Raw genomic sequence first — 20175 nt, forward strand, 5'->3', positions numbered from 1 at the left:
TTCTAAGTGCTCAATTAAAAAAAATAAATAAATAAATGGTTATTTTGTGAATGAATACCTTTAAGACCAAAAAGAGTTTTGTGACACAGAATAAAAGGGAAAGCTGAACACAATTATCATTTCCTCTGAAAAGAAATTTTTCAGGTGCTTTTCTGTCTTTGTAGTTTTCAATTTCTTGGGATTTTTTTTAATTTCTCTTAAGTGTACATCCAACTCTATCTCAATAAATTCTTCAGAGATTCAAAACAAAGCAAAACTAAATGTAGGCATTACAAGATGAAGCAAATATTAAATTTAATGATAGGTTAAAAATAAAGTGTAATCTATTTGAAATTAAATCGAGAAATATTAGAAACATGCAAAACAGAGGTGGTATATTTATATAGTCCCTAGAGGACAGAAAACATACAAGCAATGAAAATGGATACATATGACCATCTAAAAATAAAACCTGTTTTTTAAAAAATCAATATAAAAAAAACTCAACTACCAAGCATATATTTCTAGAAAAACATATGTTCCAATCGTTTATATAAAGAGCTCTAAAATAAATTTTTTTAAGGGGTAACTAATTTTCACCTAACAAAATTGCAAAGAGTAAAAAGAATGACAGCACCCAATGTTGTTAAAGGGACACTAATAATAGCTGGTTTGAGAGTGAAGTAGGAACAAGTTATCAAAATCCCTGAAAATGTGCATATCATTTAATCAAGTAATTCTACTTCTAAGAATTTATCCCAAAGAAACAATTAAAATAAATCAGTATAGTATTACAGTGAAAATTAAAAACAACTTTTTATTCACTAAGAAAATTAGTTAAGAAAACTAGGTTACATTAAATAAAATGGAATAATATAAAGACACTGAAATCACATTGTGGAATATTTACTGTAATAAAAAAAGTTTTGACAATATAACTTAAGTGAAAAGCATTAGGCCACAAATGATAATTCTATTTTAGGTTTCTGTTTGTTATAAGAGATATTAAAAAATAAAAAAATAAACTATAGTTAACTTTAAATGATACAATTACATGATTTTTTTCTTCATCTTTACTCTTTATTTAGTTTTCAAAATTTTCGGCATTAGGTATTCCTTTAATTAACAAAATAATTTTCTTGATGATTTGAAATGTGTTTGAATGCTCTTAATCACAGATACTCAAGTAGCATAAAAATATTTTAGATAACTATCATCTGTCTTATGAACAAAATAAAGCTTGTTTTTTTATTGCATTCTGAAAATTCAATACATATTATTTAAGATATATACTATTATACTTCATAAATATGGACTTAAAAAATAAGGAAATAAAATTATTACCATTTAAATCAAATGGTAATAATTACAAAATGGTAATTTGGTTTAATTACCAATTTCACATGCATAAAGAGAATCCTAAATATGTTCACATAAGTGAATATACAAGTATACACTCATCTATACTGAACATTATTTGGAAAATAATTTCCTAAGGGAAAATAAAAAAGAATCTGAGTCAAAATATGGTAGAAAAGTGGAGACTGCTTCCTAGAATATAGCATACATCCATTAAATGATGCTATAATTTTAATTTTAGCCCCCACTAATCTCAGAATTATGCAATTAACTACCTTTATTCTCCATTTCACATTACATATGCAGCCCTGAGCAAAGGCAACAGACAAGTGTCTTCATTCTATTTTATTTCCTGTGTCAGCTATTTGTAGTATGAGAATGAGATTAACTATTCATGCATAGTAAGATGTGCATGAGAATCTGATTCTATTCTCTCTAGAAGAAAGAAAGAAGCAATGTGATATACTTCAGATTCAGAACTAAGGGGGGCAGGGGTCCTGCCTCTGGATGGAGGTTAGCGTTAATGCTGTGTTATTAGAAAACTTGCACTAAGACTGGGCTAATCCTCTCACACTGGGATTTCCTCCTATCACTGCAGCAATAAAAAAAGCTAACAAAAACATTAAATATCCAATAAGCCAGTTCCTACAGCATTCAACATTCTTGATTACTCTTGGTTTTTTACCCAGGCAACAGGATGCTTCTCTACTTTGGAAGACTTGATTCTCTTAGTACTAAGGCTAATAAATGCATACAATTGACAGAATTTTTAAACAGCAGGGAGTATAATACTCTTTGTATTATAAGAACAATTTGAACTCTAAAAATTCACAATTTTGATTCACTAAAATAACCATAGCTCAGCAAATGCAGGCCTTCCTAATTCCAAAGAATGCTTTATGCATTTTAAAGAAAAACTTCCCCAACAAAAATAATTTAGTAAAAAACAAATTGACCAAGTTAAAGCAATTCACATATTATATCCAACAAATCATGGATGTTATTTTTTCATTTATTTATTTTGTTCATTTAAAATGGCATGATTCATACCTTCCCACCAATCCTTTGGAAACCATTAGACCTTATGAATTTAGCGATGAAAACTGTGCTCCTAAAAAAATTGTATGTGTACTTAACAACTTACTCATGTTCATTGATATAAAGTTCTGCAAGTTCATGCCAGGCTTCTTGGTCTCCAACAAATCTGGTGAGGGAAAAGGAAAAAAAAAAGTGTGTAGATATTTGGTAAATAAACAGCATGTGGGCAAAAAGGAAAATCAATGCAAATTCCATTTTAATTAAAAAAGATTTATCAGAATAACGAAACACATTCCTCTTCTAAAACACTCACTGTTCCAGATATTCATTCAGTTCCCGAATGGCCTCCACATTTTTTCCCTGGGCTTTCCGAATGGCAATCTTACGCTTTCTTGCAGCCTATGGGTTGACATTAATAAAGGATTAGGCACTCATGATTCCCTGGGTTTTTTGTAAAGAAGGTAATTTGACTGTGCAAATTATTATCTCAATGCCAGTGAAACTCTATTGTAGAACTACTGCTTAGTGGAGATTTATAAACATACCCCATGACATCCCACCGGGGAATTCAAACATTCCTCTAACAATCACATATGCTTTACTTTTGATGTACACATATATGCATCATTTCATTCAAATAAATAAGCATCCAGATTCTGATAATTACAGGTCAGCAGGGAATCTTAATCTTTATCCACCCTAAAATCCTTTACTCTGTCTCATTCATAAGATCTGTATCTTAAGAGACAGAGGAATAGTAGAGATTAAGAAAAAAAAAAAATATCACCATGGCCACTTGAATGCCATTATACAATTATGGCTTCTGATAACTTTTTCGAAATTTTAAGAGAACAATCTGCTTATGAGTCTTTCAAATGAATAATATAGGTCCCGAAGGACATATTTTAAAATAGACAAAATATTTAAACTTGCATTTTAAAGTTTTTTAATTGATAAATATCAAAATCAGGGGAGAAAGGTGGGTGGAGAGGGGTAAACAGGAAAAATGGGGACATCTGTAATATTTTCAACGAAGTTAAAATAATAATTCTTTACTAAGTCACATAATATACAGCCCTTCCCAGGTTTTGAGAAAAAATAACACCATGTTCTGACATAAGAACCAATCTTTATTTATCTTGATCATTTAAAAGAACATTAAGCAGGGATTTCATTTCTAGCTGAGATGATGTAACAGGGACCAGATTTACCCTTTTGTCTGAAACAACCAAAGACCTGGACTAAATACATGAAACAACCTTGTATTGAGAGAGAAGGAGAGGAAGAGGGAGGGAGAAGAGGAGTAGGAAGGGGAGGAAGAAGGAGAGAAAGAGAGAGAGAGACATTGATTGTTTGCCTCCCACAAGCATGCCTACCAGGGCTGGGGAACCTGCAACCAAAGTATGTGCCCTTGACCTGGATTCAAACCCAAGACCTTATGGTCTGCAGGCCGACACTCTAACCACTAAGAAAAACACAGGCCAGGGCCATGAAACAGCCATTTTAAACCACAGGACAACAGGCAGCAAAAGACAGTAATTCCTGAGAGGCAGGAAACAAATGAGGTGAGCCCTATTTTTATTGCCCTGGCTTGCTGCCTTAAGAGAGTTTCAAGGGTGCTGTGCAGAGAGGAAGAAAACCAGATTTAGTCCATCAGACTGAGATCAGAAGAAGGAGCTGAGAGACTCGAAGATCAAAGAGGTTGGCATTAATAGGCCAGAGTACTGGAGGGGGGAAAAAACAAAACAGAATAAGGACTCTGGAGGTTCCCCTTGAGGAGTACTCGGCTTGGTATTGATCAGTGCATGTGAGTGAAGAAACTACCTACGGTCAAGGAAAAAAATCAGCAAAAAGGTTTTGGAAGCCCAGCCGGTGTGGCTCAGTGGTTGAATATTGACCTATGAACCAGGAGATTACGGTTCAATTTGGGTCAGGGAACATGCCCAGGTTGTGAGCTTGATCCTCAATGTGGAGTGTGCAGGAGATAGGCAATCAATGATTCTCTCTCACTGATGTTCCTTTCTATCTCTCCCTCTCCCTTCCTCTCTGATATCAATAACACACACACATATATATATATAAATATATATATATTTTTTAAGGTTTTGGGAGCCCTGGCTGGTGTAACTCAGTTAGTTGGGATGATGTACCAAAATGTCGAGTGTTTGATGCCTGGGTTACAGGTTTTGTCTCTGGTTGGGGTGCGGCTGGAGGCAACCATTCAATATTTCTCAGATCCTCTCAGATCCTCCCTCCCTCTCTCTCTCTCTTTCTCTCTCTCTCTCTCTCTCTCTTTCTCTCTTTCTCCTTCCCTCTCTAAAATCATTAAAAACATATTTTTTAAAAAAGATATTCCACATTACTGGTAATGTAAATAACAAGGTAACATTTTAATCAATCATACTAACAAAAGTTAAATATGCCATACAGAGAGAGAAGCATCTCTTCTACCATAGAAATGATTGTAGACAGCTAAAAAACAAAACAAAACAAAAAGCACCTTTGTGCAGGGAAATTTGGCAATCCCTATCAAAACTTAAAATGCATGTAACTTCCGCCGGGACCGGCTTGGCTCAATGGATAGAGCGTCGGCTTGGGGACTGAAGGGTCCCCGGGTTCGATTCCGGTCAAGGGCATGTACCTTGGTTGCGGGCATATCCCCAGTGGGGGGTGTGCAGGAGGCAGCTGATTGATGACTCTCTCTCATCAATGTTTCTAACTCTCTATCTCTCTCCCTTCCTCTCTGTACAAAATCAATAAAATATATTTAAAAAAAAAAAATGCATGTAACTTCCTGACAGATATTTTACTCCAGGAATCTATCCTATAATACAAACTACATCCACTGCAACACTTTCTGGGAGGAAGACATCAAAATCAACATAAGAGTTCACCAAAAGGGTCTTAAGTAAAGCTGTTTTTTTATGAAGACAGAGACTATACATGCAATGCAATGTTATGCAGCTTCTCAGAGGATGATGTAAAGCTTATGCTGACATGACATCACCTTTAAAATACACTGCTAGGTAAAGTACGCCACCATTTGCATTTTTAGCAATTCTCCCTGCCAAAAGAGATACTCAAACGTGCACACATATCATAAGTGTATAGGAAAAAAATTATCTAGAAAAATACATAAGAAATTACTAACAATGTATGACTAAGTGAAGGAGGACTTGAAATCAGGAATGGAAGGAAAGACTTATTTTTCCACTACACATTGTTCTGTTTTATTTGTAATTTTTAACCTGGGTATTAAAATTACTTTTTCAAAAGAGTATTTCAAAAAAATTTAAACAGATGAGGAGAAGGTGTCCCATTTCAGTAACGTCCCAAAAGAAAAATTTAAAAACTTCTATTAAAATTACTTTATTCTTTTTGCCCTAGATAGGCCTTGTGCCTTAATATTAAAACTTACTCGTGCCATTCATGAAATAAGATGGCTTTGTCTCAAGCCACACTCACCTTTCAAAGCCTACAAGGCTCAAAAATCACACAGCAAATCATCAAAGAACCAGGACTTAATAAGTCTATCTCAAAGTCCAAAATCCATTCATTATATCATCCTGCCACCCTAAAAGCAAAGTCAAGGATAGTGTATAATTCATCCTTTTATTCCCAACACCAAACACTCTGCAAGCACTCAACAAATGTTTTTTGAAAAAATGAATGCATAAAGAGAGCTCTTTAAAGCTTGAATAACAACCTCATTTCTATAGTGGTTATCAAGGAGCACAGATTCACAAGACCAGTAAAAGAATCACATAACCACTTTTAGACAATGCAAAGAATTAGTTACAAGCTTGAATTAAAACTACAGATGAAAGCAGAACTGGGCTTTCTCACCTTTGTGATAATGAAGGTGCTTTGGAAAAAGAAACTGTGATGTCTTCTAAATAATAATTTGACTACTTAATATAAGTAAAGTCTTTCCCTAATACACTTTTTCAGTTCTAGGTCTTATATGGCTTTGTTATTTCCTTCAATGTCTACCTCAGTATTTTCTACAGATACAGTAACAGAAACAGTGTCTTTAATTCTTAGTAGCATCAACACTGTGGTGGCTCATGAAACAGAATCATCATTTACAGCAGGACAAAAGGAACTGAGTAGAGATTAGGTAAATATTCTCTTATAAAAGAATCATACATTTAACAGTTGATTTCAGTCACTTTGTTCTAAAATATCCACCTAACAACGAAGACACTTAGTTACTACACTTTATATATAGTCAATGAGGGGAACCATTTGAATTTCTTTTGGCCAGTCTTAAAGCTATAAAATGTAGAAAGTACTATAAAGACAGAACAATATATCTTACCTAATAATAGACAAACATGCTAACTGACTGTGCTAATTCACGATGCCACAATCAGGAGTATGCAAATTAACCCAACAAAGATGGTGGTTAATTTGCATACACTGCCTCCCAGCAGCTGGGGGAGGGGCAGGAAGCTGTTTCTTTCTTTGTTTTTTTGTTTTGTTTTGTTTTTTTTAATAATAGGTAGATTTGTAGTTCTGCCTAAACTTTTCCCTGAATTTTCTATATTCTTAGAATCTCCACAAAATAATGAATCCTTATCATTTAAATATGTGCCAAAAAAACAAACAAACAAAACAAACACCAAAAAAAAACCTAGGGAGTTTCCCAAGGGTGGGATATTAAAAACACAAAAACATTTCAAATTATATACCCACTAGGGGCCCAGAGCATGAATTTGTGCACCTTGAAAGGAAGTGTGGGCCATGAAGATGTGGTGGGCACAGGGGCAGGTCTCTGCCCATCCTCTGCACCCCCACCTGGCCTCTCCCTGCGAAGACCCCCCCCCCCCCCCCCCCCGCCCCCGCCTCTTCCCCCGCACCAGTCCTGTCTGCCGGCAGTCCCGCTCCCACAGCAGCTGCTCCCATGCGCTGACAGTGCTGACCCCATGGCACGGAAGCAATTGGGGCTGACTTTAGGAGCGGGTACAAGCGGCGGCTGCTACCCCAATCACCCCTCAGGAGCAAGGGGAGGCAGAGAAGCCCTCAGAGGTGATCGGAGCCAGCAGCCACCACTCACACCTGCTGATGGCACCAAGCGGTTGGGACAGGCGCTGAGCACCCACAGCAGATGCAAGCACCAGGCGGGACCACGGCTCGCTCGAACAAAAGATTTTCAGTAACCACCAGAAGATCGCCCCAATGACAATGTCAGGGGCCCTGCCCTGGTCTGGCACCCCTGCTCACCTACTCCACCATCCCGCCCGGCTGATGCCCGCTATGTTCTGTGCTCTGCTAACTGCTGCTTACGCCAGCCATGTTCTGAGTGTGCCCCTTGGTGGTCAGCACACGTCATAGTGACCAGTTTCTCCCATTCAGTCTATCTGCATATTAGGGTTTTATATACATAGATAGCAAATCACCATGCTGTGTAACTTAAACTTATATAATATTACATCTCAAAAAACTGGAAAAAAGAACTACATCTTTTAAGCAATATACAGAAGAATTACTAACTAATATATCAAAAGGGACAAGCAGAGAACAGAGATTTATGACCAATGAATGCTTGCTTTAATGCTATCTAGAAATTGCACACTTCAATATAAAATAATTTCCCAACTTAGCATAATTTATTTTTAAATTAATTGTTACTCATGTTCATTATTAAACATTTCCGCATCTTATAATCCACAATCATATATTTTGTTAGCTTATTTTAAATGTGCATTTTTAATGAAATACTGCCAAATAAGAGAACACCAGGTTTTTGTATTATGTGTTAATGTAAGAATTTCTCCCTTTATAAAAAGACATTACAAACTCAAACTGTTTTTTGTTTAAAATTTCTAAAAATATTTTTATTTAGCAGTGATATGTACGCAAGGACATAACATAAAACATTAAAAATGCCTGAAGTTATTTAAAGTCTCTCTTTAACTTTTCATTTAATACAAGGGAAATCTGAGGGAAGCCATTATACCAATACTAAACTAAAATGTTCTCAACAATAAGAAATTTTTCACCAGGGTATTTTTAAAACATATTATACTATATAAGTATATTTAGAACAAATATTTTGTCCAATAAACTGATATAAAATTTGTTCAAAATCAGAATTAATGATATTTACATATTTTTCCTTTAAATATGATATAGTAATTCTTATTCAGGTAGAAAAAAGTAAATTGGAAACAAAACAGCTTCATTAACTCCATATACTAATTATTGAAACGACTTCTTTCATTTCTCATTAAGACAACTAAAATTAAACTACACAAATACGGTAAGACAAGTTACTATTTCATAAACTTTAACAAAATATTACACACAAAAAACACACAGATTTGCTGGGCTTTTATGCAAGCACATAAAATTCTTTCTTCCCAAATTTCAATTAATTTTTTTTTTAGTAAGATATCTCATAAGTCAAATTTAACTGGAGAGTTTTAAACCTATTTTTAAAAACAATCCATCTTGAAATATTTAAAATAAGATAATAAAACATAGTTCCATATGTATTTTTCCACTACTTCCAAAATAATTAATTTTGCCTTTTGAAATAAACTATATCATCTTCAGAACTATTAGTTAACTTACAGTGTTAGTTGGATCTTCATGTAGAATTCGATCATATAGCTGTATTGCATCATCATATCTATTTAAAAAGAAAAAGAAACATCAAGAATCAAGAACTTAAAATTTAGTGACAAATAGTAAATACTGGAAAAGATTCAACTGGCAGGGCTTTACATGCATTTGTAATTGTTATCCAAGTCACTTTTTATATTCCTATAATAGTAAGGTTTGCTATGGTGTGGTTTCTTTAAATGGAAAAATGTATCACAAAAATTATTTCTAGAAAAAGTTACTTCAAAACATACTTATCTAATTGGGCCTAAAAACAAACGTAAAATCTAGCAGCACAAAGAGATACCTTTATGATCCTAGTTATACCTAGAATTACAACCAATAAAACATAAGGAAAAGTTTAATTTTAATAAATCCATTAGCAAGGAATGATCTATATATTAATTTTCCTTTAATGAATATTTATAATAGCTTTTATTAGTTGAACTGGTTCAGTTCATTAAGCACCTACTAATTATCCATACGTAATACTTACTCTTTGCTGGAAAACAAATTTATCAAATGAAAAAATACTCACATATGACAGTAAGTAACTAAGAAGCCAAAATTAACATTATGAGAGAGAGAATCTAAGTAGAGATACATTAGAAATCAAATAAAAACTTTCCTTAACTATATACTCTTACATATGATAACCTTGATTGGGATGCAAAGAAATAGCTGAGTGATTCTGAAATTCCTAACAATGTTCATAACCCCTAAATCCCTTCCTATCAATTTCTCCACTTCTGAATAAAGATCTTTAAGAAAGCAAACAACAATGTTTAAAAACTTTTACAGCAGTATTTCTAAAACCAGAAATAGATACATTGTCTTGGGACCTCTTCATAAGTTCCCTATAGGATATTTTTAATTTTATATTTTTCTCTTAATGACATTTTCTGGAAGATATCTTTTAATGATAGATATGAATACTGTATATCATGTGACTCATCTTTCAACTATACACTGACCCCAAAATTTTAGTACCAAGTCAATGTTGGTGATTAGGGTCATGCCAATAGGTAAGAATACTTTACCTATTCTTGTTATCTGTAGCAGACTATTGAAAAAAAAATAAAAGCAGACTGAATTTGTAAATGTGTTCACTCCATATGTCCACATCTCTGCACATAATTAGACACAGCAGTAATTCAAATGAAGAAAATTAGTTTGGACATCGAATACATGGTACTATAATAGGTCTGCTAGCCTCGTAAGAATCTATTGTACAACTAAATGAGGGAATAAAATAAAATCATTAAATAATAACGAAACAAAACAGTCAAGTATGCAAAACAAGGGCAAAATTAATGCTATAGAGTAGAAATTGTCCCAAGACAGTACATGAGAATCACCTGGGAATCTTTCCAACTAAAATAACTCTGAAAAAGATATCAGAAGTGACAGAGAAAGATATGAAGCTATTCATTGTTTTTACAGTTGTATAAAACCTATATATATGAGGCACTAATTATCTAGTTTTATATTTAAACATATTTAAGTTATACTGTAATTTAAAAAACAATGTAAAAACTGAGGGTGATGGTTAATATTACGTGTCAACCCGACTGGCCCAGATCAAACATTATTTCTAGGTATGTCTGACGGTGTCTCAGGATGAGGTTAGCTTTGAATCCGTAGACTCAGCAAAGCAGACTGCCTACCCAATGTGGGTGGGCATCATCCAATTCCTTGAGGTCTGACTAGAACTAAAGTGGAGAAAGGAGGAATTTAACCTATTTTACAGCCTCACTTCTGAGCTGGGACATCTCATCTTACCTCCCCCTATCCTCAGAATGAGATTTATACCATCGGCTCCCTTCCTTCTCAGCCTCCGGACTTGGACTCAGACTGAATTATAGCACCAGTTTGGCTGGATCAGCAGCTTGCAGATGGCAGATTCTGGAACTTCAAAGCCTCCACAATCGTATGAGCCAATTCCTCATAATAAATCTCCATTTACATACATGGTTCTCTGTGTATGTATGTAAATGTCTGTGTTTGGGGGGTGACATGGGGGGTTCACTAGAGGATCCTAATACACTGAAGGTCAACAAAAATTTACATGTAGTCAACAATGTTCTGATACCTGTCTTTTTACCTGCAGGGTTTTTTAAAGAAAAATCTCGGTTATACCCCCACAAACTGATTTCAGTGGGAGCAAGGCAACTACTTATTCTTTTATATTCCTCATATTCTAATTTACACAATCATGCATGAGAATCAATGATTAATGATCCTATTTAACAAAGGTACATCTAACAGCCACTCTTCCAAAGAAAAACATTAACACGTTGCTAAGTAAAATGGTTCTACGAGTTCCAATAAAAATAAAGATATAATCTTCTATATAACAGAAGCCTAAGCACCATTACAGCAGAACGACCAGTCACTATGATGAGCACTGACCACCAGGGGGCAGACGCTCAATGCAGGGGCTGCCCCCTGGTGGTCAGTGCACTCCCACAGGGGGAATGCTGCTCAACCCTCCCACATCCCCGTGCACGAATTTCCTGCACTGGGCCTCTAATATGTCTGACAAGGACCTTGTATCTAGATTATCTAGATTATTTATAAAGAACTTTTACAACTAAATAAAAAAAGACAACTCAATTTAAAAACATAGAAGATATAGAAATGGTCAATAATTTTATGAAAAGATGTTCCACATTTCTGGTTCCTGGAACAGCAAGTAAAAAGATCTTGGAAGTTATCACTCCCATCCACACAAGAAAAAAGCTAAACAAACTGGACAAACTAATTCTAGATTCATCAGAATTAAAGTCACAGGTCAAACCACTTCCCGCAAAATTAGAAGACATGTAAACACAGATAATCATAGCTTACTGTAGCAAGAAGACAGGACATAAGTGTTGACAAGAACATGGAGAAAAGAGAACTCTTGTGCACTGTTTGTGGGGAAAGTAAATTGGAGCTATGTAAAACAATATGGAAATTCCTTAAAAAATTAAAAATAAAATTACCATTTAACCCAATAGTTCCACTTCTGAGTATTTATGTGAAGGAAACAAAAGCACTATATTGAAAGATGCATGCTTCCCCATGTTCATGAAAGCATTATTTACAAGAGCCAAGACATGGATCAACCTAAATGTTCATTAACAGATGAATGAGATTGTGACATGTATGCAATGTATTATTATTTATTCATAAAAATGAAGGAAATTCTGACACTTATGACAACCTGGATGGACCTTGAGGACATTATGCTAAATGTAATAAGTCAGACAAAAAGACAAGTACTGTATGATCTTACATGTGGAGTCAAAAAGAACCTGAACTTACAGATCAAGAAAGCGGATTAGTGGCTGCCAGAGATAGGGGTGGGGCTGGAAGTGGGAGTGTGTGAAATGAGTGAAGAGGATCAAACTTCCATTTATAAATAATTAACAGCATGTTTACTATAGTTAACAAGACTTTGTTATAATTGAAAGTTACTAAGAGAACAGAACTTTTAGATCTCATGACTATGGGTGGTGATGGATAACTAAACTTACTATAATCGTTTCATTAAACATTATGTTGTATACCTGAAACTAATAAAATGTCAATCATATATCAATAAAAAAAATGAATAGTTTCTATACCTTGAGTGCCTATGAGGGTCCTACACATATATTTATAAGTTCCCCCAAAATTATAACAAGTTGGTAATATTCTTGCTTTACAGAGGAGTGAGGCCAAAAAACCTTAAAGTTAAATAATTTGCTAGGTAACCAGCTATTAAATCCTAAAACCAGGATTATTTGAAGCCAATTCTTAATATAATCTACTAGAGCACATGTGTCAAACACACGGCCCGCGGGCCAAATCCAGCCCGCCAGGCCTTCCAATGTGGCCCGCACCGCGCTGTCATCACTGCACTCCGCTGTCAGTTTATGACATTGTCAGTTTATGACTGTTCAGTAAACCATTCGGCCCGCGATTTAGGCTGGATTTTAGATTTTGGCCCCTTCTCTGATTGAGTTCGACACCCCTATACTAGAGGCCCAGTGCATGAAATTCATACACTGGGGCGGGTGTGTGTGTGTGTGTGTGTGTGTGTGTGTGTGTGTATGTGTCCCTCAACCCAGCTTGCACCCTCTCCAATCTGGGACCCATTGAGGGATGTACAACTGCCCATTCAGACCCACCAGGATTGGGTCTGAATGGCAGTCATACATCCCCCTCACAATCCAGGACTGCTGGCTCCCAACTGCTCACCTGCCTTCCTGATTGCCCCTAACTGCTTCTGCTTACCAGCCTGATCACCCCCTAACCACTCCCATGCCAGCCTGATTGATGTCTAACTGCTCCCCTGCCAGCCTGTTTGCCCCCAGCTTCCCTCCTCTGCAGGGTTAATTGCTTCCAACAGCCCTCCCTTGTAGGCCTAGTCCCTCTCAACTGCCCTCCCTTGCCGGCCTGGTGTCTCCCAACTGCCCTCCCTGCTGGCCATCTTGTGGCAGCTATCTTGTGTCCACATAGGGGCAGGATCTTTGACCACATTCGGGCAGCCATATTGTATATTGGAGTGATGGTCAATCTGCATATTACTCTTTTATTATATAGGATACAGGCCTGGTACATGGTTGGAGGCCAGCTGGTTTGCCCTAAGGGTGTGCTGGATCAGGGTGGGGGTTCCCTTGGGGCATGGGACAGCCTGAGCAAGGGGCCTGTTGTGGTTTGTAGGCCGGCCATGCCCCCTGGCAACCCAAGTGGAGGCCCTGAAATTTATTTACTTTCTATAATTGAAACTTAGTAGCCTGGTCAGAGCCAAGCCTCCTGCTCACACCTGGGCCGGCTTAGGCTGGCAAGGGCAGGCGAAAAGCTTGGCTTCCTCCGTTGCCTGAGAAACCCAAGCCTGCTCTCTGTGGCTGTAGCCATCTTGGTTGGGTTTATTTGCATACTCGCTCTGATTGGCTGGTGGGGCATGGCTTGCGGGTGTAGTGGAGTGATGGTTAATTTGCATATTACTCTTTTATTAGGTAGGATTTCACTAGCCCAGAGATGGTAAGTGGATTACACTTTTATGTCAAATCCTATTTTCTAGGAGTAAAGGCCAGGATTTATACTGAGAAGCACTCTGACATTACTCTGAATCTCAGGAGCAAGACATCTTGTACTCTCAATGATGCTGCCATAGCATCGAACATAAAGATAGGCCTCATATCTGCTGTTTTCAAATGGGACCACACTGTTTGCAAGACTCAGTTACCTTTCCATGGCTTCAAATCTCATGCCAGTTAGTCGCTTGACTCTGTGACTGCCAGGAAACTGTCTTCTCAACTCCTGAAGACAAAACTAAAAAAATAATTGGTAAACAAGACTTGAAAAGTAGTAATTATATTATATTTACTAAATGGGCTACAAATAATGACCTACATTAAGTCTTTAATGTAGAAATGATATTAATCTAATGAATAATGGGGTAAAAGGAAAACTATGAAATTACAGTGAGAGAAATCATCAGTGCTCAGGCACTAATCATACTAATAAGTAGGAATATAACCAGATCATGTGTCCACTAATAACTTCAAATACTACCACTATATTACTTCTCAAAAATTGCTTACATAATGTGTCAAACACCATTTAAATATCTGCAACAATTTCCTGGCATTTTCTTCCTAACTATGCATAAAGATTCTTTATATAAAAAATAAGTTCTTTGGTAGTACTTTCAAGTCCCTGGCAACTACTACTAATACTTAATATTTCTCTGTTGAAATTTTATATTAATCTTCTTGTCAGTACATATATCCTGATTTGGGGCTGGGAGGAGGCTGCAACGTAGGTAAGTGCCTTTGACCGGAATTGAACCCGGGATCCTACAGTCCACAGGCTGATGCTCTATCTACTGAGCCAAACTGGCTAGGGTGTGTGTGGGAGGCAACCAACAGATGTCTCTCTCACATCAATGTTTCTCTCTCTGTCTCTTTTCCCGTCCCTCCCACTCTCTCTAAAAACCAATGGAAAAATGTCCTCAGGTAAGGAAAAACAAAAAACAAACAAACAATTGTGAAAATTAAAGAAAGCATGATGTAAAACATTTAGCATAGTACCTAGCAGATAGGGGATCACAATATCGCTATTATCATTCTCTATTATAAAAGCAGCATTAGTAATTTAAGTCATACTGTGCAAATATTAGGACTTTCTAATAGTTTAAGGTATACATTTACAATATTACAAAACATTATTTAACAACATATACTATTGAAAGATATTCAATAACCCAAAAGATAAGCTACTTCTCATTACATACTCTATAATACAGCATAATTCACCCAGTAAGCAGATAACCTTCAACTAATTTATCCTCTTCAGTAAAACTGGAATACTAAATATCTACTTCTCATGATTGTTAAAAAGAACATACTGTGTTCAAAGTACCTAGTTAGGCCTACCTATCCTTAATAGCATTGAGCCGGGACCAGTTTGGCTCAATGGATAGAGCATCGGCTTGGGGACTGAAGGGTCCCAGGTTCGATTCCGGTCAAGGGCATGTACCTTGGTTGCGGGCATATCCCCAGTAGGGGGTGTGCAAGAGGCGGCTGATCGACTCTCTCTCATCGATGTTTCTAACTCTATCTCTCTCCCTTCCTCTCTGTATAAAATCAATAAAATATATTTTTTTAAAAAAAGAATAGCATTGAAAACCAGCTATAGAAAGCATTCTATACAAGCCATATACTAAGTCTTAAACATATAATCCACAAAGCATATTAAATATAAAATAAAATTAGTTTAAATACCTACCAATGCCAAGTCATCCCGACCATAGTCTAGAGCTGCAATCATCACCTGTTCATATATGATCCAAACTAGATAAATAGAAAAAAAACTAAATTTACTATAAAATCTCTCAACAAAAACTAGATAATGAATTCTTCCTGTTTGGTATTTTAGAGAAAAGTACTTATAACTGAAAATTGATTTACTGTATTTTATCAGCAATTAAGAAAAGAAGGTATTCTTATATGCTTCAGCAATGTAAAATATTTCAGTATCTTATCAAGTAAAAAAAAAAAGTTCCAATTATCTAATACATTTACTGTTCTAAAGGATTCTTTATGAAATACATTTTGACCAGACCTGGACTGCAGCCTTATGAGCTTTGAAATAAAAACACCTATTTGATAGCTTTACTACTAACAGAAATTAGAAAGCCTTCTCAAAATAAAGAATCATTAGTCTTCCTGAGAAGTTTTTAAAAAGTGACAATCAGAGATAAATTGCTATAAACACTAAAAAAAAATAAGATTTTTAAAAAAACAACAACCACCAGGAATGGTAATAGATATAGAGTGCCAAACATAAAGATAATAAATTGAAAACAACTTACTATCATCTCCAAGCTTAGAAGCATATTCATTAATTAATTCCTCTCCAACTTCCACAATTTGCTCACTATTTCTTGAGTTTTCTTCTCTCCATTTTCTCATTTTATCTCGCATTTCTGAAAACACAAAACTTGTTATGATGTGTGTGTGTATATATATATATATGTATATATTTGATCAATGTCAAAATTACTAAAATGAAGTCAACTTTTTTGATAAAATAAACTAACACTAATATAAAAGGCCAATAAGAAAGACAGATCCTTTGTTAGACTACAAATATATTATAAATAATACAACCATCTTAAAAAGTAATGAATGGCAATGTGCTAGGTATCCTACCCATAACCTGCCCAAATACCCTAGCCTCAATGAACCCTCCTTATAACTGTCCCACCTCCAAATCACTAAATAATAACTCCTCTAATGAATTTTAATAATTTTCAACTGGCTGAATAAATAAACCATATATTCTACTTTTTCTATAGGACCTAATAGAAACTAGGAGAATGTTAGATATACTATATGGGTCTTTTATAAACATGTGATCACTTTTCCTATAACGAGATCAACAGTACTCTTGGAACTAACCATTTCCACAACTTTAGTTCATTATATGATTCAAAGGAATTCTTGAGGACCTAGGTCCAACTGACCTAGGTCATAGGACTATATAAAGAAATTATTCCAACACTAGAAAAATTATTTAGTTTTTTTGGTAACAATTTATTAATGTTTATTATTAATCTAATTAGCAATTCATTTAGTCAGCAAATAGAGTTCCCCTCATAAATCAGGCACTAGAACAAGAGGCCTGGCCCCTCCCTTCATTCTAGGAGAGAGAAAATTTTACAACTTAACACAATTGGGTAAGCACTTCAAGAGTATAAAAACACACAGTTTAAAGGATGAGGGGTAGATTTCGTGGCTTTTTAGTTTTTGTTTTTGTTCTTTTTCTCTTTTTAAAATTTGGTGGAGGGATGGGGAAGGGGTGTAGGATGGTCAAGGAAAACTCTCTAAAATATGACTGTTGAGGGGAAATTGGGAGAAATGATAAAGTATAATGGGAACAAGAGTGGGACAATGAGGAAAGAACACTCCTGGTGGAAGGAACAGCTCCTGCCCAACCCTAATACAAGAGGAGCAGGGCACATTTAGGGAATTCAACAAAAGGCAGCACTGTCAGCTCTGAAAGAGAATAGCTTAAGGCAGTGGTCAGCAAACTCATTAGTCAACAGAGCCAAATATCAACAGTACAAAGATTGAAATTTTCTTTTGAGAGCCAATTTTTTAAACTTAAACTTCTTCTAATGCCACTTCTTCAAAATAGACTTACCCAGACCGGGGTATTTTGTGGAAGAGCCACATTCAAGGAGCCAAAGAGCCGCATGTGGCTCGCGAGCCGCAGTTTGCTGGCCACGGGTTCAAGACAAAGCTAGAGACATAGGTGGGAACTAAATCATCTTAACTATATAGTACTTAGTTTAAAAGCACTTTCACGTGTTTTCTCTCTTGTTCCTCAACAAACTTATGAAGTAGTTATTATTCTAGACTGCCCACAGGGTAGTCCAAGTGACTTAGTTAAATCACCGTGTCTGATGGTACACACCTACTCATTCCTTAAGATTATATACATGATACTATCATCTAAGAAACTTATATTGAACATAGTTTCCAAACAGCACTTTCTAAAAATAAAAAGCATGACATATTTGAAACATTTAAAAAAAACAAAACATTAAAAATAAAGCCACCTATCTACCATCCAACTTAAGAAATATGTCCTGAGAAGCCTCTTAAAACTACATATGGACATGTTTGTCCTCATTAGATTGTGAACTCCATGAAGGTAGGATCTGCCTGCTGCTTAATTTCATCTATTCAAGATACAGCACTAAGCACTTTTCTTGTTTAATATCATGGAATTCCCTGATACGCGTAGAAACACGGAGATTCACAGTGGGCAAGAGGCCACAAAACCAATCATCACTGAATTCGGTTCAAGTATAACGGAATTTCGCCTTTTTTCCCATACAAGTCTGCAACTCTGTAATCCTGGAGATGTTTATTCACCCTGGGTGAATATAACTTTCTGTACACATGCTATCAGGCCTTTGTTTAAGCCCTGGAACAAGGCATTCCTTGTACACATAAGCTGCTTACGTCTCCTGTTAGACGCTGGGAATATGAATTTCAAATACACCTATTTTTCATGCGTTAAGAGAAACTTAAGGCTCTTCTCTCAAGCATGTTTCCCGCCCTAGTTTTTCAGGAGGGGAAAAAAAATCTCTGTTACAAAACGGGTCTAAAGTTTGCTTCCAGTCTTACAGAGCACACTTCACCACCTTACATTAAACGGGGATGGGGAAGAAGTCCATCGCGCTTGAGAGCATGCCCAGGAGGATACCAGTCCTTCTTCCCTTTAGAAAAGACATTCCTGTGGCAGTAAGAAGTAGGTTCTGCTGTGGATGTACATGTGTCCCGAGGAGGAGGAGTGGAGCAAGGAGTAATTAAAAAGGGAAGAGGCTGAAACCGGTTTGGCTCAGCGGATAGAGCATCGGACTGCAGACTGAAAGGTCCCAGGTTTGATTCCGGTCAAGGGCATGTACCTTTGTTGCAGGCACATCCCCAGTAGCAGGCGATGTGCAAGAGGCAGCTGATGGATGATTCTCTCTCATTGATGTTTCTAACTCTCTATCCTTCTCTCTCCCTCTCTGTAAAAAAAATCAATAAAATATATTTTAAATAAATAAGTTAATTAAATTAAATTAAATTAAATGGGAAGAGCCTTAACCGGTTTGGCTCAGTGGATAGAGCGCCACTGGCCTGCGGACTGAAGAGTCCTGGGTTCGATTCCGGTCAAGGGCATGTACCTTGGCTGCATGCACATCCCTAGTGGGGAATATGCAGGAGGCAGCTGATCGATGTTACTCTCTCATCGATGTTCCTAACTCTCTATCCCTCTCCCTTCCTCTCTGTAATAAATAAATCAATAAAATATTTTAAGAAAAGGGAAGATATCAGAAATTCAGCTTTGAAGAGGAAACGAGACGTCAAGTCGCCTGCAGTAGAAGGAGATCTGTTCATAGGTCTCCCACACACCCTTTCTGCACAAAGTTGCAAGCCTGACTATACCCAGCACTCAATCCATACAAGGGCCTCCCAAGTCCTGTCTTTCTCGGCTGCAGGAACCCATCCCGCCCTCTCCGCGCCGCCCAGCAGCCCCAGGTCTCTCCCGCCTCCAAAGAGAAGCTTCCCTGGACCCCTGAACTGGTCTATCGATGAACACAAGCGCTGACACCGGCGGGTGGCCGGGCCACGCAAGACACAGGTCAGCCTCCACCTCCTCCTCCTCCTCCTCCTGGGCCACCACCTCAACTCAGTCCATTCAGAGACCTGCCTCACGGGAAGACGGAGCAGAGAACTCGGCTCTGCAAGGGCATCAGGTGCCCCGCACCCGTCCCCGGAGCTTTGGGTCTCCCCCGCGCCCGCTCCGCCTGCTGTTACCTTCCCAAGTGACATCGTAAAGCTCTGACACCTTCGCCATCTTCTCAGAACCTGGAGGTTAGCTGCGGGGAGGGGGCGGGGACATGCGGTCACGTGACCCGGGGCCGGGCGGCGGCGGCAGCGACGAATTACGACACCACTTCCCATTGGCTGGGAAGGCGCAAGGGGCGGGATTCGCCGCGCACGTGCACGCGGCTTTGCGGAGGGGAGGAGTTGTCGGGCCAGGGGGCGGGGCGAGCTGGGCGGTGCGCGGGCGGTGCCGGGACGGTGAGGGGGCGGGGCGGGGCGAGCTGGGCGGGGCCCGCGGCGCTGGGAGGAGGAGGAGGACTCCAGGTGG

At 37.4% G+C, this 20175-nt stretch overlaps 1 protein-coding gene across 1 annotated transcript in view; it reads right to left on the reverse strand.

Annotated features, from left to right (window-relative positions):
* EMC2 (ER membrane protein complex subunit 2) overlaps positions 1-19933 on the reverse strand; it is a 34522-nt gene extending 14589 nt beyond the window's left edge. Inside the window, exons 1-7 of the mRNA XM_084864468.1 lie at positions 19839-19933; positions 16334-16447; positions 15748-15812; positions 14204-14289; positions 8956-9013; positions 2690-2775; positions 2483-2542 (exon numbers count right to left, since the gene is read on the reverse strand). Coding sequence (XP_084720594.1) covers positions 2483-2542; positions 2690-2775; positions 8956-9013; positions 14204-14289; positions 15748-15812; positions 16334-16447; positions 19839-19878 — 509 coding nt within the window. The 5' untranslated portion in view covers positions 19879-19933. The remainder of the gene's footprint in view (positions 1-2482; positions 2543-2689; positions 2776-8955; positions 9014-14203; positions 14290-15747; positions 15813-16333; positions 16448-19838) is intronic.
* Positions 19934-20175: the final 242 nt, after the last annotated feature.

The sequence above is a fragment of the Pipistrellus hanaki genome, assembly GCF_964339955.1.
Source record: "Pipistrellus hanaki genome assembly, chromosome: 17".
Lineage (NCBI taxonomy): Eukaryota > Metazoa > Chordata > Mammalia > Chiroptera > Vespertilionidae > Pipistrellus > Pipistrellus hanaki.